Here is an 18,895-nt window from a genome sequence, read left to right as displayed (position 1 = left end):
AGCTCGTCAGATTAACCTCCGAGTGAGCACTGCCGCTCCGTACGAATATAGCCGTTTTGGAGCGGCCCGGCTCGTGCGCTGCTTCTCGGCAGTTAGTGGCCGCACAGTTGGACTTTGCGCAGGTTGTGGCGCTGTGGTATGCGACGTAGCCCGGTAGTCTATGCTCACTGGGGAGGCAGTATGTCTCTTGCAGACAAATGATGTCAAACTGGCTATTAGCCAGTAGAAAGGTGTACAAGTCTGTGTGTCGCATCCGCAGGGACCGGCAGTTCCACTGCAGGATGTTGGGGCAGGGCAGCCTTTCGGGGGCAGCGTTTTGATTATTGGCCGCCATTTGTAAGCAGGGCGATCGCCGCGTTCAGTGTGTTGGCGGCGGACAGTATTTGGGCCATAGCGAGCCCTGGGGGAGGTGGTTGGGGGCTGGGGGGGGGAAGCGCTGGCCGAGGCGCCTGCAGAGTCTGGCTGTAGCTCCGGAAACTGGGAGGGGGGGGCGGCTTGGCTGGAGTTTGTCTTCCCAAGCTGCGCGGCGATTGGAGGCGAAATATTGGCGCCTTGCCTCGCCGAGTGGCAGGCTCCGGGCTGCGGCGTGCGCTACTATAGCTCGCTCCCTTTTCCACAGCCTGCACCGGGGGGGGGATGAGAAGTGGTGATTTCCCCCACAGTTGGCACACTTCTGGGTGTGCTCGGTGCAGGCGGAGGTGAGATGCGGGCCGCTGCAGTTGCCGCATCGTGTCTCGCCTCGGCAAGCAGTGGTCATATGATTGAACCTACCGCATTTGCCCCATTGTAAGGGGCGGGGGTAGAGGCGCTGCACTCGGACGCGAACTCCCCGGATGTAGACTGCGTCGGGTACCTGGGGGCCCGCGAACGTGAGGAACATGGAGTTTCCGCGTAGGGTGGCCCTGATAATGGGGATTGGTGTTTCTGCTGTCCCCATTATGTCTTCCGCCAATCCAGGGAGGTCGATGTCGCGGAGCACGCCCCTGGCGTTGCGCGAGTTTTGTGCCACTGAGGCGCGCACTGCCACTCCGCACAGGAAGCGCACGGCCAGGAGCGCTTCGCGAGATCTCTCGCTTTGGGTATCCACCGCCGCGGTGTTGAGGCGGTGGTTAACCCTGTATCCGCTAATAAGAGGAATTTGGGTCAGTTCTGCTTCTATTTCAAAGCGGCTGATGCCAGTGAGGTTTGCCCCGCGTCCGATCGGTCGAAAGAGGATAGAGGTATTGGCCACTCCGTTTGCTTGTGCGCCGTTCGCCTGGGGGGGGGGGGGCGCCACTTTGGCGGCCCTCCATAGTGGTGTTGACGTCGCGGAAATCCCTTACCTCGATCTGAAGCCAGTGATCCGAAGGGGAATCCGTAAACGCTGGCAGGACACGTGGGACACACACGCAGAAAACAAGCTCCACTCAATAAAACCCCACCTAGGAAGATACACAACAGAAAAACAAAACAGATTCATTGAAGTACCGATTTGCAGACTACGCATCGGCCACACTTACGCTACGCACGCATATCTTTTAAATGGCACACCCCCACCGGTTTGTGATAAGTGTGGGGACCGGCTCTCCGTCCTCCATGTGTTAATTGAGTGCGCATCCTGCAATGAGGCCAGAAAACGGCATTTCCCTAAAATCTATACTTTCAACATTCCGCTACACCCGTCACTGTTCTTAGGAGATGAACCTATGTTCACAAACAAGTCCCTTTTAAGTTATCTTGCAGATGTCAAGTTTTTAAAGCTCATTTCGTACAGTGCGTGACCTCAGAGCCTACAAGCATTGAGCAAAGCCTTCATGTTTTCATTGTTCGCACGAGGGGCCCGCTGCCGTAGCGTGCTCTTCGGCTCGAGCTACAGTCGCGTTCCATTCACAATCCCTTTCATCCGCCATTATGAACATCTCCATTTTTTAGTCTACCGGCCCTCTACACCCATATATACAGTATTTTAGGATATATCATACTCATTTCATACATATTTTAAGCTCAAACCCGACTATTGACGGACCACTTAACATAGTTTTGGCGCTCTTTGGTCCTAGTTACCCTTCGCCAATAAACACAAACATACATACATACATGGGGGGGGGGGGGGCGCGACGGGGTTCGTGTTTTGCGCCCTCTCTGCTCGCGCCAGCCATCGTCGTCGAGCGGGCCCTCCGGCTCTTGCGGCGGAGGGGGGGGGAAGGGGCGGGAGTCTTCGTGCCCCTGTGGAGGTCCTGGCCTTGGCGCTGCCTCGGCTCGTTGGCGGCCTCCCTGCTTGAGGGGGATGCCGCGCTGGGTGGCTAGGGCAACACCCTCTAGAAAGGTTCAAGGCCTTAGCTTTCTTCTCGTGACGTCACGCGATAGGGCGGACTGGTAAAAGTGCGGAGCACTGTTCAAGAGAGGTTGTCGCATAGAATTACTACACAGGCGCTTTTTTTTAGGGGCGAAGCTCCTTAAGGCGTGGGTCTGTCCATCCTCGACATATGTATGTAGCCACCTCTAGTTTAGTTCTTGGATTGTTTACTAGATGGCGTGGCTACCTCTAGTTTAGTTCTTGGATTGTTTACTAGATGGCGGTACTTGTATATGATGAAAAGATGCGCTTGGATTGTTTACTAGATGGCGGGGAGCGTTGTAATTAAATCCGTTCGCTGTTGGCGCGCGCTCGGAGTCGCCCGATGGATAAGGCTGCAGATGTGCGAGCCCGCGAGGAAGAAGCGCTCCGTGAAGCTGCGCGACGCCGCCGCCAAGATCCTGCCGTACGAGAGCGGGAGGCCGAAGCGTGTCGTCTGGCTGCGCGACGACGCCGCCAAGATCCCAGCGTTCGAGAACGAGAGGCCCAAGCGTCACGGCAACGGCGCGAGGACCCTGCCGTACGCGAAGCGGCACGGCTGCGGCGCGAAGAGGATCTCCAAAACGTCAGAGAACGGGAAGCGGCGAGAAAGCGCGCGTATCGGCAGGCAGACCTCGATGCAGTGAGAGCTCGTGAGGCGTCTGCAAAATGCATCAGGCGAGCTCAGCCCCGAGGTGCCGACGCGCGGTTTAAGCGAGACTTTCTAGACGTTACGTTCGGACACAGATGTAGTGGGCGAACTTTCACTGAAGAGTCACGGTTTTACCGATGATTTCCCCTCAGGAGCTTCGCCCGCTCATCATCATTCACCCCGTGGATATGCTGTGAATTTTTTTTTTTCTTGCAAGAACGAGCATGCACGTAGTTTGAAAGAAATTTCACTCGAAGCAAATTATAGGAGCGAAACATTTATTTACACAAACTAGTTTCGTTTTGTGTTTGCGCTTTATCAGAAGCAATACACCTATTTGTTCTGGAGAGTTGTGGCTTTCCGTTTTTTTGCCTTGTCAGCAGCGTCGAGAAGTTTGTCGTTTAGCTTTCCACAAAAGTTCTTCAGTAAAATGTTAGTGCTGCACCGCAGGATGTGTTTCAGCATTGATTCGCTTGTGTGACCGTTCTCACAGGCGTCGAAGTCAGATGGCTCTTCGTTGGCCAGCAAATGCAGCGTCAGCTCCGTGACGACCTGGCGCTGTTCGCGCATCAGGAGCAGTTCCGGTTGCGTAGCGAGCTGCTCTACAACAACGTAGCAGTGAGCAACAGCATTAAGCGCAAACATCGATGGGTAAACTAGACCTCCACGGTCCAACTGCTTCACGAGATCGTAGTGTTCATGGGCGGCAGACACTGTGATTGTCTTATCCACAGTCAACGCGTCCTTGCATTTTGCACAATTCAACCTTTTTAGGGTCGCGTACACGGCATATCCTGCATGTCTCCTTTCACGCAGACAGAGTACTTCAGCCACGGGGCTTCATCGTCGACGATGTGTACAATGACAAGCCTTTCCTCTTTTTCTATTATGTTCCAAAACTTCATCTCCTTGCTCCGCAAGTGTCCAATAAGTTCTCCTAAAGAATGGACTTTGTCCTCTTCATGTGCCCTGTTAAACATCTCCTCGGACTCCGCGATAGCTTTTTGCATAGCAGCATGCTCCATGCGCGCCTGCTTGGAGTCGGGATCTTCTCTTCTTGTAGTTTCCCTAGACAGGTAGGTCAGACAGCTGGAGAACTTGGACGGTACAGCATCCGGGCGGAGGCGAACATGGGATAATGGCACTGTAATTGTGCGGCCAGTAGTTACATCGGTATGCGAGGCTTCTCGGATGATGTCCTCCTCTCCGAAGTGAAGTTCGCATACCTACCAAGGAATTTTACATACAATGAGCAAACGAATGAGTATTTAACAAAGTGCGGCTTGTAAACCACTTATTCGAGCATATGCAAATATTGAATTTACATTTGCAATGAAACAACAATGCTCTACCAGAAAGAAAGCTTACCCTGGAATTCTCGGTCACGGAGAGGTCTTCCCGTGGCACAGCGCGTATCCACGCGTTCCTCAGAGTTTGATCCCTTGGGAACTTGAAAACGTGCACTTTCGTGTCCACGGTGTAGTTGCCACGGCATCGCGGCACACAGCATTTGCACGGCATCTCACCGTCGCACCTTCAACATTCTGAAGCTTGCAGATACACGACAGAACTCACAGTAACGCGCAAAACACGAGAAATTCAACCGAGAAGAGATGCCGTCGAGAAAGACACTGGGAGGCAGGCCCAATCTGCGGGGCACTGACTGTTCAGCCGCAGGTGCGTTGCTGCGACGTGCTGGGACCGGTCGGATTATCGCTCCCGCCGAACTCGTCAAGCCGCCTCTTGCAGCCGCCCCATTAGCTGACGTAGTGCGACTGGAAAGGGAGGAGAACTGAGGCCTTCTCCCTTTCCAGTTGGTGTTGGCTAGGGCAACACCATTTTGAAAAGGTCAAGGCCCCTCCACTGCCGCCGTGACGTCACCGCACCTTGCCCGACTCCTTAGTGGGGCTGCGCGCGGTGCCGCCGCCACTGTCGTGCATGCGGTCGCCTTTCCAGTTTATTTTGAAACTCTTGAATATATAACAGAGCGATAGGAGTGGGGCAAAGAACCAGCGTTCACTGTCTTGCTTTTACAGGACAATTACATATTTTTCAAGCACTCACAAGATCAACTGGAGACGAAAACATGATGTGAACACATTTATATCCAATGACAGCACGTGGAACATATATACAGAAACAAGAGCTGCGAATGTGGATATTAGGAATACATTATCATGAGTACATCAAAGAAAAGATATAAGCACATGTAGCACTATTGCTGAGCATAAAGGCAAATTTATGAACTTAGATCAGAAGTCACCTATGTATGGAAGCGTTCACAGAGGTATACAATGGACAAAATAAAATGATGTATGGTACTCATTTTGAACGAGCTAGTAAAATGGCAGGCATGCAACTTCAAGAGCACATTTCACTTAAGTTTAAGAACCTTCCTCTGCTTGACACTTAACTTTGCTTTTGTCAAGGCGTCGTTTCTAGTACTTGCATAATTTTTTAACAGTGTGTTCACAGCAGGCCGTAAAATATTTTTGAGGACAACGTCAGGACAGTGACCGCTAGCGCACATTTCGAGGCCTTCACTATCAGACAACAAAAACATCATAATGCTCAGCAGTGACAACCTTTGGTTATTCTCTTTGTGGAAAACAAGCAGGTACTCGTCACTTGTACAATGCTCCAACACAACTTTCGTACACAGTACAGCGTGTACCACAAAAGGTTGCGGGAACTTCAGACCTCCCCGGTTCACTTCGTCTATGAGCACATTTTCGCTTTGGTCAAGTACTCTTTCTGCGACAGTCAGCTGCATGCAACAATCCTCGCATGGCTGACGCTTTAAGGCAGCATGGGCACAGTAGCCAGCTATATACGCAACAGCCGGCATATCTGTGCGAGGCTTCTTTAGCTCGCTGTCTAGCACTGGTATGTTGTACTTGGCCAGAAGCACCTCAGGGTTGGGCTCTTTCTCACCTTCTTTTGAAGCCTCAGGAAAATCCTCTAAAATCAACGTATCCTGCAAGCGAAGTTTTGCCTCTGCTTCAAATAGTTGTGTGATTGAAATGTGGTACTGTGCACCACACAGCTGCCTGTATTTGCCAAATCTTGCTTCCAGGCCATCTGTCTGAAATTTACCAAGAAGAACATATCTGAAGCAAAGTTCTTCCAAGCAGTACCAGGAAACTTCAATGAGAGCATACGTTGTTTGGCGGAGGGCGGAGTGTGTTTCAGTTGTCAGCTTACCTGTGTCTTGCTTTACTGCCTTCCAGCTGGGCGGTCGCTTCGGAGCCACCGAAGCGAGCAGTCGTGTTTTTCGCCGCTCTCCTATTTTGTTTCACTGTCTTATAATGTAATATCTCTCTCCCCCTCAGTTTATTTTAGATCAGGCCGCGCCCCGTGGCAAGCCCTTCTCAGGGCTCATTAGGGAGGGCCCTTTCTTCCCCGTACCTCGTTAATAGCCCCTCATCCGTCTCGCACTCATTATGCCCCCCCCCCCCACCTTCTAACGCCCCATGGCAACCTCTATCCCCCCACCAACTCCCCCTTCCCAGCCTGTCCCCACCCCCATCCGGACCATCTCACCTTGCTACCTGTTAGCTATTGAATCTGGTATGAGAGCTCTCAGCTCCATGAAAAGGGCAACGTCGCATGCTAGCGATGGTGACGGCGAGACGACCCAGGATTCCGTCTCGCCGTCTTCCTCGTAGTCTGCCACAACTAACAGCAGCTCTGGTGAGTGTTCGCCCCCCGTTTCCCCCCCACAGCGCCCCTCGCGAACGACCCTAGACCGAGAACGCATCAGAACCCGAGGGCACAGCGCTGATAGCCCCCTGCAGCGTATCGCATTCTGCCGACGCGCCTGGATCAAACATCGCGCATCTGCGACATGCACGCTCCCCAAACGGCCCGCTGCGACGCAAGAACTGCCCCCCACCCCCCCGCTCTCTCGCCTGCGAAAAAGCGTGCGACAGGGACGCGTCCCCGCATCCCCGAAAAAGCGCCGTCCAGCCCCAAGACGCAAGCGTAACCAACCTTCGCCTGAGACGCCTCGAAGGCCCCGGCCATTTTTTCACCAGTCTTCCGGTGGAAAACAGTCACTTGCGGCCATTTCCGAAGGCTCCCCGCCCCCCACAAGCGGCGACGAAGCATGCCTGACGACGGCTGCAAGGAATGCGGAGGGCCCTCAGCCCCCCGTTGTTGGCAGCGCTTCACCAGGGACCGATGACCCGAGCGGGAGCCGCGGCGACGGGGCGGAGAGCGTCCCCCTGGTCGCTGCAGCCGATCGCGAGGCAGCCGCAAACAGCACCTCCGGGCGGCTGCAAGAGATCACGCACGCAGCGCCCGCTTCCGAGAACAAGTGCCTCCCCCCTCGAAGACGCCGCAAGCAGCGCGCGGCCCCCCGAACGCGACCCCCAGCTCCTCCTCCCCTGCCAACTCCTCCGAGGGCAGGGAGAGCCCCAACCGCCCCGATGCGGATGACGCGGCCGACACGGATGACGTGGGATTCACGCTGGTGAGGCACGGGAAGCGCCGGCCTAAGAAAACAAGCCCGCCAGCACCCTCCCCACCCCTCCCCGAAAAGGAGGTAAACAAACCAACTCCCGGCGAGCGAGCGCCGCCGGCAGACTCGCCCCTCAGGTCACGGTGCTCTTCAAACCCAACACCCAAGGCGCAAGCCTACGCCACCTGAGTCGCTATGACCTGAGCGAGGAGCTCAATCACCTCCGTGGCCTGGGCGAGATCCGCATAAACGCGCGGCTCAATCTGGGGGCGGTGGATACAGCACGTGATGACACCCGCCACGCTCTGCTCGGGCTTCGCTCCCTCGGGGGTGTGCCCGTGCAGCCGTACCCCACCTCGAAGGAGGGACGCACGCGCGCGGTCCTGCGGGGCATTGATGCCGCTGGTGGAGCAGAGGAGCTGATCGCAAGAATCAAAACACCGGTGCCCATCATCGGGGGGGTCGCGAAAGGGTCAGCTGCTATTCCTAACCTTCCTGGGCCGTCAACCACCCACCCACGTGTACCTATCACACATCCGCGTCCCGGTGGAGCTTCTGACCGCACGTAACCTCCAATGCGGGCATTGCTACCGCTTCGGCCATATCCGAACGGCCTGCAGGGGCACGGCTCGCTGCGCCAGGTGCGCTGGCGCCCACCCCACGCAAGACTGCGCGGCCCCAGGGCTCCGCTGCTGCAACTGCGGGGGGACCCACTGGGCCACAGCCACAAGGTGTCCCGCGCCCGACCGCGACGCTGACACCTCCCCCAGCGCAAAATCAACCTCCCGCCCCCCCCCCAGCTGTACGGGAACGGCCCGCTAGCCCTCCGTCACCGGAGAGACCATCCTACGCTAGCCGGCTACGAGCGCCAGCCTCCTCGGCCGCACTACTGGACGAAGCGCGTAAGACGATAAACCATCTCACCAGCTACATAGAACATCTCGAACATGGGAAGTAGCGATCCCACACCAAACAACCGCGCCCAAGCCAAAACAAGACCTTCCATCCTCCTGTGGAATTGCAATTCACTCCGCAGGCGCCACGACGACCTCTACGCGCGGGTCCTGCAACATCCGTATGACATCTTGTGCCTCCAGGAGACAGATACCCTACCTGAGGAATGCCGACTGCCCGGTTATGTCGCCTACCATTGTGCGACGAAATGCGCCGAGCCGCACTGCCCGCTCAAGCGTTGCGACAACACCGCGCACGCCCCCGGCCGCACGAGAGCAGCCATATACATCAAAAAGTCCATCCCGCACGCTGGGGTCGATCTTGGTGGCCCCCGGAGCGATCACCTCGAATGCGTGGCCGTTACGACGCGCATGGGGAAAGCCGAGACGACGGTGGTGAGTGCCTACGTGCCACCCAACCGGGACTGGGACCCTGCCGAGCTGTGCTCCCTGGCTGCTCTCTGCACGCGTGATAAGATCGTGTGCGGCGACTTCAATGCACACCACGCCAGCTGGGGGAGCAGGCGTGCAACAAGCGCGGCACTCAGCTTGTTGACGCTATTACCACCTGCGGGCTCGCCCCCATCAACACCGGGGAAACCACATTCGCAAAGCGCAACAACCGGCAGTCGTGCATCGATGTCGCTTTTACATCTGAACACCTCAAGTACTCCTGGAGGCCGCAGGCCAGCATGTGGGGCTCGGATCACAAGCCAATTGTAATGGAGCCCGAGAGCGGTGGCGCCGCACGCGGCCGCGTTTTCTCCGTGACACATTGGGACCGCTTCCAAGAACTGCTCTCCGAATCACAACAGGAAGACTTTCTCGGCGCGCTCGAGCGGTCCCTCAAAGCGGCCACAACAACGGCCCACGCAGCCCCCTTCCAGCCGGCCCCAGATCTGAAGCTCCTCAACCTACGCGCCGCGAGACAGCGAGCGCAACGCCAGGCCCTCCGCTCCGGCGCGCGGGATGAATGGACCCTCTACAACCGGATCGACGCCGTACTACACCGCCACGCGAAGAAGCTGCGGCGCGAGAGCTGGGTATCCATCTGCGCCTCTCTCGATAGCGCCGCGGGCACGGCGAGAGCGTGGCGGCTCCTACGCGCCCTCATCCAGCCCCCCTCGCCCGGCAAGCTTCCCCTCCTCTCGCTGGCCATCGCCCAGAAGAAGCCCCTCGCCGAGGTGGCCGAGGCCTTCGCCGCGCACGTCACCTCCTCCTCCCCCCCGGCCTCCGTCGGCCGCGCGCCGCCGAATGTAAACAAACCATCCCTCTCGGCCTCCGACGCGCGCGCGGCCGAGGCCATGAATGAACCTTACACGGCAGGAGCTGGAGCGTGCGCTGGCGAGGGCGAAGCGAAAGAGCGCTCCGGGCCCCGACGGGATAACCTTCCAGGCGCTCAGAAACCTAAACGAAGATCAGCGCACAAGGCTCCTGGCCTATTATAACACGCTGTGGGAACGGGGCACGCTGCCCGATTCGCTCACCCTGGCGTACGTCTGCCCCATCCTAAAGCGCGGCAAGCCACCATCCGAGCTCGGCTCCTACCGGCCCATCTCTCTGACCTCTGCAGTAGGAAAACTGCTAGAGATGATGGTGCTGGCAAGGCTGGAGTGGCTCGCGGGGGAGTACAAATGGAGCCCCGAGCAGCAAGTCGGCTTTAAAAGGGGGCGCAGCACGGTGGACTGTATCGCTGACGTCGTCTCCACGTTCGAGCAGGCCAAGGGAAGCAAGCACACCATGTTTTTGGTCCTGCTCGACGTGGAGAAAGCCTTCGACGCCCTCCCCCACACGACGATCCATGCCGCGCTTGACCGCTGCCGAGTGACGGGGCGGATGCGCGCATACCTGGATGCCTTCCTAGGCAACCGCCACCTTCAGGTGCGCGTGGGAAAAACCCTAAGTTCGGCCCGCCCCGTCACAGCAGGCGTACCCCAGGGCAGCGTGTTGTCCCCTTCATTTTCAACCTGGCCCTATCAACCCTCCCTATTGCATTCCCCCCCTCCGACCCCATCCCGACCCGCATGATGCTTTATGCCGACGATATAGCCATCTGGAACACCGCCCACACGGGCAGGCGGGGGAGGCTGCCTGCGAAGCCATCCAGGTGGCCCTCAGCATCGTCGGCAGACAGCTCGAAGACCTTGGCCTGCGGGTATCGCCCACCAAAACTGTGGCCCTCACATACCACCCCACGGCAGGAATGGAGAAGCACACCCAAGAGCTCTCTCTGAATGGCGTAACCCTGCCGTGGAAAAAGAAGGTGGTGTACCTGGGGGCCACACTAGACAACCGGCTCTGCTGGCGGCCCCACCTGAAAGCTGCCCGAGCCATTGCCGCCACGGCAATACAAGCCATTAAAGGGACACTGAAGTGAATTTGTCAAGCTCCCGTTTTTGCTTGCACTGCGTAGAATGGCTCAAATTAGCCCACTTTTCATCGTTTACCCGGTTGACAAATCGGTAATTATTTTACAAAGCGCCAAAGAAGAAAAACTACCATGCGCGGTTTGCGGCGGCCGCACCAACTAAAGCTGTGACGTTGGGAGGAGCGGGACCGTGATTGGACGATGCCCAAGGTGAGCAACCAAACAAGTTTCGGTTTCGGTTTCGGTTCTGTGAAACACAACCTGTGCGTTGTTGGATGGGCATTCTCAATAACTCAGTAATCATCATACCGCGCTTCTGCCATGTTGTCAGCTGTAAAAATGCATAAAGATAAGCCTCCCAGGACGGCTTGGAATCGTAGCATTCACTAGCCGAGGCCTACGCAGTGCATGGACGCCCTCCGCGTGCCCGCAGACGCACAAATGTCATGCGCTTCCCCGCACCCCCCCTATTTGGAGCTTGCCTCACTCATGCCTGTACCGTAAAATGCGTGTTCGCACCAGGCCAAGGGTCTGTTCATTCTGGCCTGTGCCCACTGCCCGCAAGCAGTCGGTGCTTATGGACAGCACGCCAACGAGAACTCGCTAGCGCGCCAGTGCCAGCCTGCGCGCGTTCTGTGAACTAATTCGTGGAGCCATGAACGTTGCGGCCCAAACAAAGCTGAACTCAATGTAGAAAACATCGGCAGAAAACAAAGCTAACTTACAAAAAAAAAAAAAGCACGTACCCGCGGGGACTCGAACTCGTGACTTTCAAAACACTCGGCGGCGACATACCTGCAGCCTTAGACAACTCGGCTACGAGACGGGCTGCGCCGACCATGGTAATATAAGGTATATATTGTACAACAAGTTTACATTTTTATTTAGTTTTGGCATTTCAAGCAGCTTAGGTGACTATTTGTTGTATTGTGCTCGTGCAGTAAGCGTCCCCCGAGTTTCCGCAATCGCTCACGTCTAGCAATTGCATTTCGTAGACGGAAAAGCGTTCGCAAATGCGTAGTCGTGCTGCTGACCGCTGTGCTTGTTCGCCCAGCGCAAAAAAGTGCTTCCCGCACCCTATTTTTACGCTGTACGGTAAAAATATCAGTTGATTTTATTTCCTTAGTACCTATATTCACTTCGCTGACTCTTCTCCCGCCTTCAAGAGGCCTTATATTTTCCTACGGGCGTACCAGTCAGCGAAGCGTCGCATGTGCGTTTGCGCAGCGCTTGTGTGAAGCGACCTTGACTTGGAGCTAGATACAGTGTACAAACTAACCAAGTAAAGAAAGGCCCATTCTTCCATTCACAAACGTGTCCTGGCCCTGGCTTCGTTTCAACTGAGCGAACGAATTGCGACGACCCGTCGGCGTCCGGCGGACGAAACGCTGGGCCGACTGACTCTGTCTGAAGGCCGGGGAGCCGTGCAGATAGCTCAGCCAATTGCGAGCTCGGCTCCTCTCGACGTCACACGAAAACGCCGCAGAAAATGGGCGAGCGTAAAGAGAGGAGGACAGCATTTTCGAATTAAGTTTTCTACTAAATAAAAGCGCGTAAACGCGTCCAGAGTGGTCGTAACATGGCCTGGGGACCCCGGACTACAATTTGCGCAAGTAATCCCGCAATGTTTACATATCACTTCAGTGTCCCTTTAAGAAAATCGTGGCAGGTGGGCGTGGCTGCACCCCGGAGCTGGCCGCGCGTATATACACAGCCACTGGCGTCAGCCGTGTGCTGTACGCGCTCCCGCAGGCCAAGCTAACCCCTGCTACCTGGAGGAAACTCGAGCTTCAGCACCGCGCCGCCCTGCGCCTCTGCCTCGGCCTCCCCAACCACTCCCGCATCATTGAAACCCTCGCCGAGGCCGGGTCGTGGCCCCTGCAGTCCCTCGCTACGCGCTACGGACTCAACTTTATAGCGCGCCTGAAGCTAGCCCCAGACGGCCACACCCTCCTCGAGCGGTTCCGCCAGCGACCCCACTCGCAAGCATACCAGCTCCTAATCACCTATGAAGAGCTCGTGGGTTCAGACCCGCCCCCCCCCTCCGCAGCGCGACGCGGGTGTGCACATCGCTACCACGGTCCCCGGCGTCAGAAGCAAGCGCGCCACCCCCCCCCCCCCTGCGCTCTACAACAGGAGGTCGCGTGTCTGCTGCACGAGCGCTACGCAGGCGCAGTCAAATTGTACACAGACGGCTCCGTGCTGCCCGGCCCCCCAGGCTCCGCCGCCGCCGCTTGCGCGGCCCCCGAGCTAGATCTAACGGTGCAGCGCCGCCTCAGTTTTGCCTCCAGCTCAGCAACAGCCGAGCTGGTAGGCCTGCACCTGGCGGCGGACGCCCTGACGGAACGCCGCGACATCACCCAGGCTGTCATCCTTTGCGACAGCCGGGCGGCACTCCTGCGCCTGCAAAACCCACACAAACATGGGCCGCTCGTGTGGCAGCTCGCCAGGAAACTGCGCGACCTCCATTCAGAGGGGAGACGCGTCTCGCTGCACTGGGTGCCGGCCCACGTGGGTCTGGCGGGCAATGAACTCGCTGACTCGATCGCCAAGGCGGCCCACTCGGCGGACACGGCCGTCTTCGAGGCAGCCACCAAGGGGGACGAGGCGCGCTACTGGATAGCGAAGCATGCCGAAAACCAACATCCGCACCCGCGACTGGCCGACGGAAGCTCTCCGGGGCGCATACCGAGCCGCACTTTCGGCCGCGCGGACTGCAGCCTTCTCCTTCGCCTCCGCACGCGCAGCGCTTTCTCCACGGCCCGCCGCTTCTTCTTCGGACGGGCCCCCTCCCCCAACTGCCAGCACTGCGGCGAACTGGATAATACTGAGCACGCCCTACTTCGCTGCAGCCACCACCGCGCCGAGCGGGCCAAGATGCTGCAACGCTACGCTGCCCTCGGAGTTGCGTGCAGCACGCGGGAGGAGCTTCTATTCCCCTCGGCCTCCCGTGGACGGGGCGCGGCACTCACCGCACTGCTGCAGTATCTGCACGCTACCGGCTTGGCCCAGCTGCTCTAAAGGCCAACGGCCCCGCTGCCGCCGCTCTCCTTTCCCCTTCTCTTTCCTCCTCCTCCCCCCCCCCTGCCTCCGTTCCGGCGCTCCTGTGCGCGGCTCCCCGGGGCCGCCGCCGCACGATCCGGCGCTTCCGTGCGCGGCCCCTCGGGCCTGCCGCCGCACGAACTCTGAGCCCCCTACACCGTGCGGGGCCCCCCCCTCTCGGCCAAGAACATTCCCCCCCAAACTCTCCAGGCCCAGTGCCCGCATCGGAACGCGTGTGAGTGTGTGTGTGTGTGTGACATAGTGCGGACGAGCAGGACTGTGCCTACGCGCCTCCCAGCACACCCAGCCTGCCTCAAAACTATCCTGTGCCGCAGACATCCGCACACACTGCCAGGACATCCCATCCTGAACTCTACGAACAGTCTGCTTGCGGCGCGCGCATCTTCAACCTAATACACAATATCACCAGTGACAATGTCAACCCGCTCGCATGCTGTACCCTGCCCATATTAACCACATATCCCTTTTCCTTCAAACCTAGTATTTACCCCCGCAAGCCCCTAATTACGCCCCCTGTAACTCGCCTACCAGCTATCCCCACATATATCCGCCCCACCTATATCCTGCTGCCATTATCATGTACCCCTGTAACCCGCTATACGAGGTTTCCTTTTCTTTTTTTTTTCCTTTCTTTTTTTCTTTTCCTTTTCTTTTATTTTATTCTATTACCATTTGTTGTTGTTTTCCTTCCCTGCAGTGTCGGTCATACCTTGCACAGCTGTCGTCATTATCTGCCGCCCGTACAGCTGCTGCTGTTACGTCCCCCCCCCCAGTTGTTATCGCGTTTCCTGCATATGTTACTGATGCCATCCGCTAATTCTGATGTGACCCCCCGTTAACCCACTCAGTATTCGATGTCTTCCACTATTTTTTTTTCTTTTTATTATTATTATTATTATTAATTTTTTATTATCTGCTGAGACCCCCCATGTTATTCTATTCCGAATCCGATGTCACCCGTTAATTTTGTTGTATCCCCCTGTTATTATTTTTCTGTTTCCGATGTCTTCCGCCAATTCTGTTGTGCCCCCCGGTTATTCTACTCCGTTTCCTATGTCACCTGCTAATTTTGGTGTGACCCCCTGTTATTTTATTTTGTATTTGATGTCAACCGCTAACTTTGTTGTGACACCCTGTCATTCCCGCCTGCCCTGCTGTACTGCGACATTTGCGTGTGTGCGACTCCTGATACCTGCCCATTCACCTTTTCCCTACACCCTTCCCCCCCACTTTACCTACTCTTTCGTCTCTCCCACCCTCCTCGCTTCCGTTCGGCCGGTTGAGGTGTCGGCGTAACGCCAGTTACCGGCCTCTTTCCCCCCTCCCCTCCCCAACAATCACTTCCTCCTCCTCCTCCTCCTCCAGCTATCGATCCAGTCAACGAATTCATCCAGATACTTCAGTTGGTGGCAGTTTACTTCACTTACAGGCTCCTGCCAAACATTCCGCAAACGCTGACCCTTGTGAGGGCTTTTAACATTCAATGTCCCACCACTTCACAATGACATCAATAAATTGTGCCGTGCCTTCTGCCACTTCGAGCCTTAGTTCTTCACCTCGAATCCTCAAAGCTGCCGAGACAAAACCGCTGAAAACCTTAAGGGCCAGTCGAACATTTTGTCGTTCGAGATTACTGGGGTGCAGAGCCTTGTGGGTGAGCCCGTACGCAACTTTTGCAATGCTGCTCTGTTCTGCCTCATGGAGTTCTCTTAGGGAACTGAATGAAGCACCCTCCATTTTTCGACTGTCCGGCGAGTCGCTTTGAAACGTGGGATAGTACAGACACTTGCCCGAATTTTTCTGGTTAAGCCAGTTGTTCCGAACACATTTTAATAAATGCACAGAATCAAAAACATGAAACAACGGCTGCTGCGCATTCGCAGGATGTGGGTATACGATATCCAAGCTGGCACCTTTTTTTTTGCCAAACATTGCCATCATTTTTCGGTTAATTGAGTTGTTGTCAGTTATCACTGCGACTACATGAATGCCAGCATCTTCTAGGCCTATGATTATCTTATTCAGAACATCATGCAGCTCCTCTGCTGTAATTCTAGACACCGGCAGGACATGTACTACATCTTTGTAGGATGACAAGAGACTGCACCATGAAGACATGCGCAGTTTTTGCTGGCTCAGCACTGTTGGAAGCAGAGCCTGTCACACAGCCGCCTTTATACTCAAAGTACTGCTGCAAATGTATCGTCCACCATCAACGTAACATTTCGCTCATGTGACTTCAGTGAACTCGCCCTTCTGATCACGTACCGCAAGAAACCGTCTTCGGACTGCTCCTGTAATGGGCTAACATCATGTCGGCCACACACTCTTTTAACAGTACTAGGATGTGGCAAAATGACCACACCGCTGTTTCGTAGGAACCTGTACGCATGTGGTGAAATGGTAAATAATATGCTAGCCAGAACTAACAGTTCAGAGGAGTACCTCAAACCATTGATTTTCTTCGACAAAAGAAAACACTGCTCCTTAAGAAATTTCAGAACATCAGCCCTCTCATCGTCCACCAACCCTTCAGTTGTAACGTCTTGCAAAAGGGTGCACGCAAGACGGAGCGTTGAATTCACTTCATCGTCCTCCTGGGGTGCTTTTGTCGTGCAGAAGTCCTCCACATTATCTAAAAGCTCCACCAACCTTCGAAAATCCTGGATTTTTTCCGGAATCTTCAGGTTGTCGTTCGATGTCAGTAGAACACGCTTCCAGAACACGGGCACGCACAGGTCTGACGACACACACACTGACGACAGGAGATCCGGGGCGTGATCTGTAGGTCTGACGTGAGCGAAGATGACGCAGCCTTCGCAGACTGTTTGTGACCAGAACTTCTTTTGATGCAATCGAGTCAGCCTAGAAGTTATATCTTCGAAGTTTTCGACCTTGTTCTCGTCCTGCTCCGCAGCAAATGCGAGCGCTGATTCCTGGATGGCTTCGAGCAACTGTTCATTTTCCTTTCGCCTTCGCTTGACGTCGGGCTCTTCTCGTGACGTTTGAGAATCAGAGAGGTAACTCGGGCATCCAGGAAAAATGGTAGGAACAGCATCAGGCATCAGCCGGGTCAGCTTCATCGGAACCTCAATAGTCCGCCCATCGCCGTCGGTGTACTTTGACGTCGTTCGAAGGTGCTCCGCTTTGAAATGAAGCTCGCAGACCTGCACATTGTAACACAGAGAAGGGGCGGCACATTGTAACATAGAGAAGGGGCGAAGTAATGCACCGTGAAGCTTCACACCGTCCACCTCATAAAGCAAAGGTGATACAGCATTCTTCTTATAAACAATAACGAAGCCGCAATGGGCGATTGCACAGCTTGCTTAGGAAACAGCACCCCGACGACCAACGCGTAAAGCACATGCAAAACGCGTGAGCAGCTATAACAATCACAGCGCGTTAAATACGAATGTTACGCATTCAAGAAAAGGGTGTATTCGAACGCTTACCTGAGGGTTCTTGAGTTGACACACGTCAATGTCGTCGCGCCGCACGGCACGCTGCCATTTCGCTTTCCGCACAGGATCGCTCGGGAACGAAAACAAACGCACCTTATGCCCGTTGTCGTAATTTCCCTTGCAGTTGGGCACGCAACACCGTCCCATCGTGATGCGCTGTACATGTAGTAGGTCACAACAAATCGTGAAAGCAAATTGCAACCGCACAACCACAAAACACCACTAGCAGGCTGACGCAACACGCCGAAAAAACGTGGCTTCGCCGGCGCGTCCGTACGGTCTGTCTCCCTCGCCTCGTCGCGCCATCTGTTGCAGAAAAAGGGAAACAGAACGCCGTACTGGCTCGGGCATGGTGGGGTGACGTCACACCGCCGGCGAAGGGAAGTGGAGAGGCCTTGGGTCTATTCGTTTCACCTGCACCGCGTGAACCAGTTCAGGCGGTGCCGCACTTCGCCGTTCGTTTCAGCGGTGCAGCTCGCGGCACCTGAACCGCGTCGCTCGATTCACCAGTGGTGCCGACGGGTGCAGGACGGGTTCATGGCTTTGACTGCACTCCCTGCCGAGGAGGTGCAGAAGCAGACGAAAAATGTGCAGGTCTGGTTCCGCCGATGGCGGAACCCGCTTTGCACCGCTGTGAACTGGTTCAAGAGGTGCAGGCTGAATCGAATAGACCCCTTGTTTCAAGACGGTGTTGGCTAGGGGCGCTTTCTGGGCTGAGGGCGAGGGGGGGCGTTGGCTTGGCTGCGCTGTAGTGTGTCGCGCGGGGTGATATCTCCCCCTCTCTCCTGTGCGCGGGCAGTCGGTTTTGGGGCAAGCGTTGAGCCGCGTTCGTCCTCGCAGGTGCAGTTCTCGACAGCCCAGGGCTGTGGGGCTCGCGTCTGGGGCTCGCTCTCTGGTGCGCGCGCGCCGGCAAGGTCGTGCATCTCCTGCGTGTTTGCGAGGGCGCAGTTCTCGGAAGGCCGCGACTGCGAGGCATCGCTTGTAGCGTTCTGGATGCTCATCGTTGGGGCATCGCTTGCTGGCGCCCGGTGCACGCTCTCTATGCGTTTCTTGCGCGTTCGCGAGGGCGGAGGGAGAAGGAGCGGGGTCGTGAGCTGCTGCCTGGGGGGGGGGGGGACGCAGGAGCGCGAAGGGCTGGTTGGTGGCTTCGCCTTTTTAGGCACAGCTTTCTTCGGTCCCCGTGGCGCCGGTGGGGCGCGGCCGGCTCGGATGTTCCACCGCAGTCTGGCGATCAGGGGCGTTGTTTGGGGGGAGGGAGCAGCGCGGTTGGAGGCACGTACTGCCTGTGCTTGGCGCTGTTTTTCAGTTTGATATGCCTCCCATGCCTCTCTGCTGTAGCGGATTCGGCGTACCGCGCTTTCGAGGCTGTGGCCCCCCCCCCCCCCCCCCCCGCAGGGGGCACCTTGAGCAATCCTGGTGACGGTACTGGCGATACCGCGGACCCCGAGCCCCCAAACATAAGCTGGATCCAACCGTGGCGATGTGTTTATAGGTGGAGGGTTAGAAACCACGAACGGTGGCCGTCGGAGCCCAGGTCAAGCTCCGGCGGATGGGCTCCCTGTCTGTTTACCAGGCAGGGAGCTCCGGGACCTCTCAGGCTATCAGATTAAGGTTTGAGA

The 18,895-nt window shown here is 56.4% G+C and overlaps 1 protein-coding gene and 1 pseudogene across 1 annotated transcript; one reads left to right on the top strand and one right to left on the bottom strand.

The window, feature by feature from the left end:
* The first annotated feature begins 3,494 nt into the window (after positions 1 to 3,494).
* On the top strand, positions 3,495 to 13,770 carry LOC144139936 (uncharacterized). Its single transcript, XM_077672161.1, has 10 exons — positions 3,495 to 3,584; positions 7,004 to 7,284; positions 7,377 to 7,440; positions 7,566 to 7,900; positions 8,465 to 8,861; positions 8,906 to 9,637; positions 9,777 to 10,262; positions 10,459 to 10,725; positions 12,502 to 12,768; positions 12,886 to 13,770. The coding sequence occupies exons 1-10, from the start codon at positions 3,495 to 3,497 to the stop codon at positions 13,768 to 13,770; spliced, it is 3,804 nt and encodes a 1,267-aa protein (XP_077528287.1).
* Positions 13,771 to 15,153: 1,383 nt separating this feature from the next.
* On the bottom strand, positions 15,154 to 17,937 carry LOC144138742 (uncharacterized; annotated as a pseudogene).
* Between the last annotated feature and the right edge of the window lie 958 nt (positions 17,938 to 18,895).

Source organism: Haemaphysalis longicornis, unplaced genomic scaffold (genome assembly GCF_048455015.1).
Source record: "Haemaphysalis longicornis isolate Haplotype H1 unplaced genomic scaffold, Haemaphysalis longicornis Haplotype H1 scaffold_5, whole genome shotgun sequence".
NCBI lineage: Eukaryota > Metazoa > Arthropoda > Arachnida > Ixodida > Ixodidae > Haemaphysalis > Haemaphysalis longicornis.
This window is presented reverse-complemented; position numbering and strand designations above follow the sequence as displayed.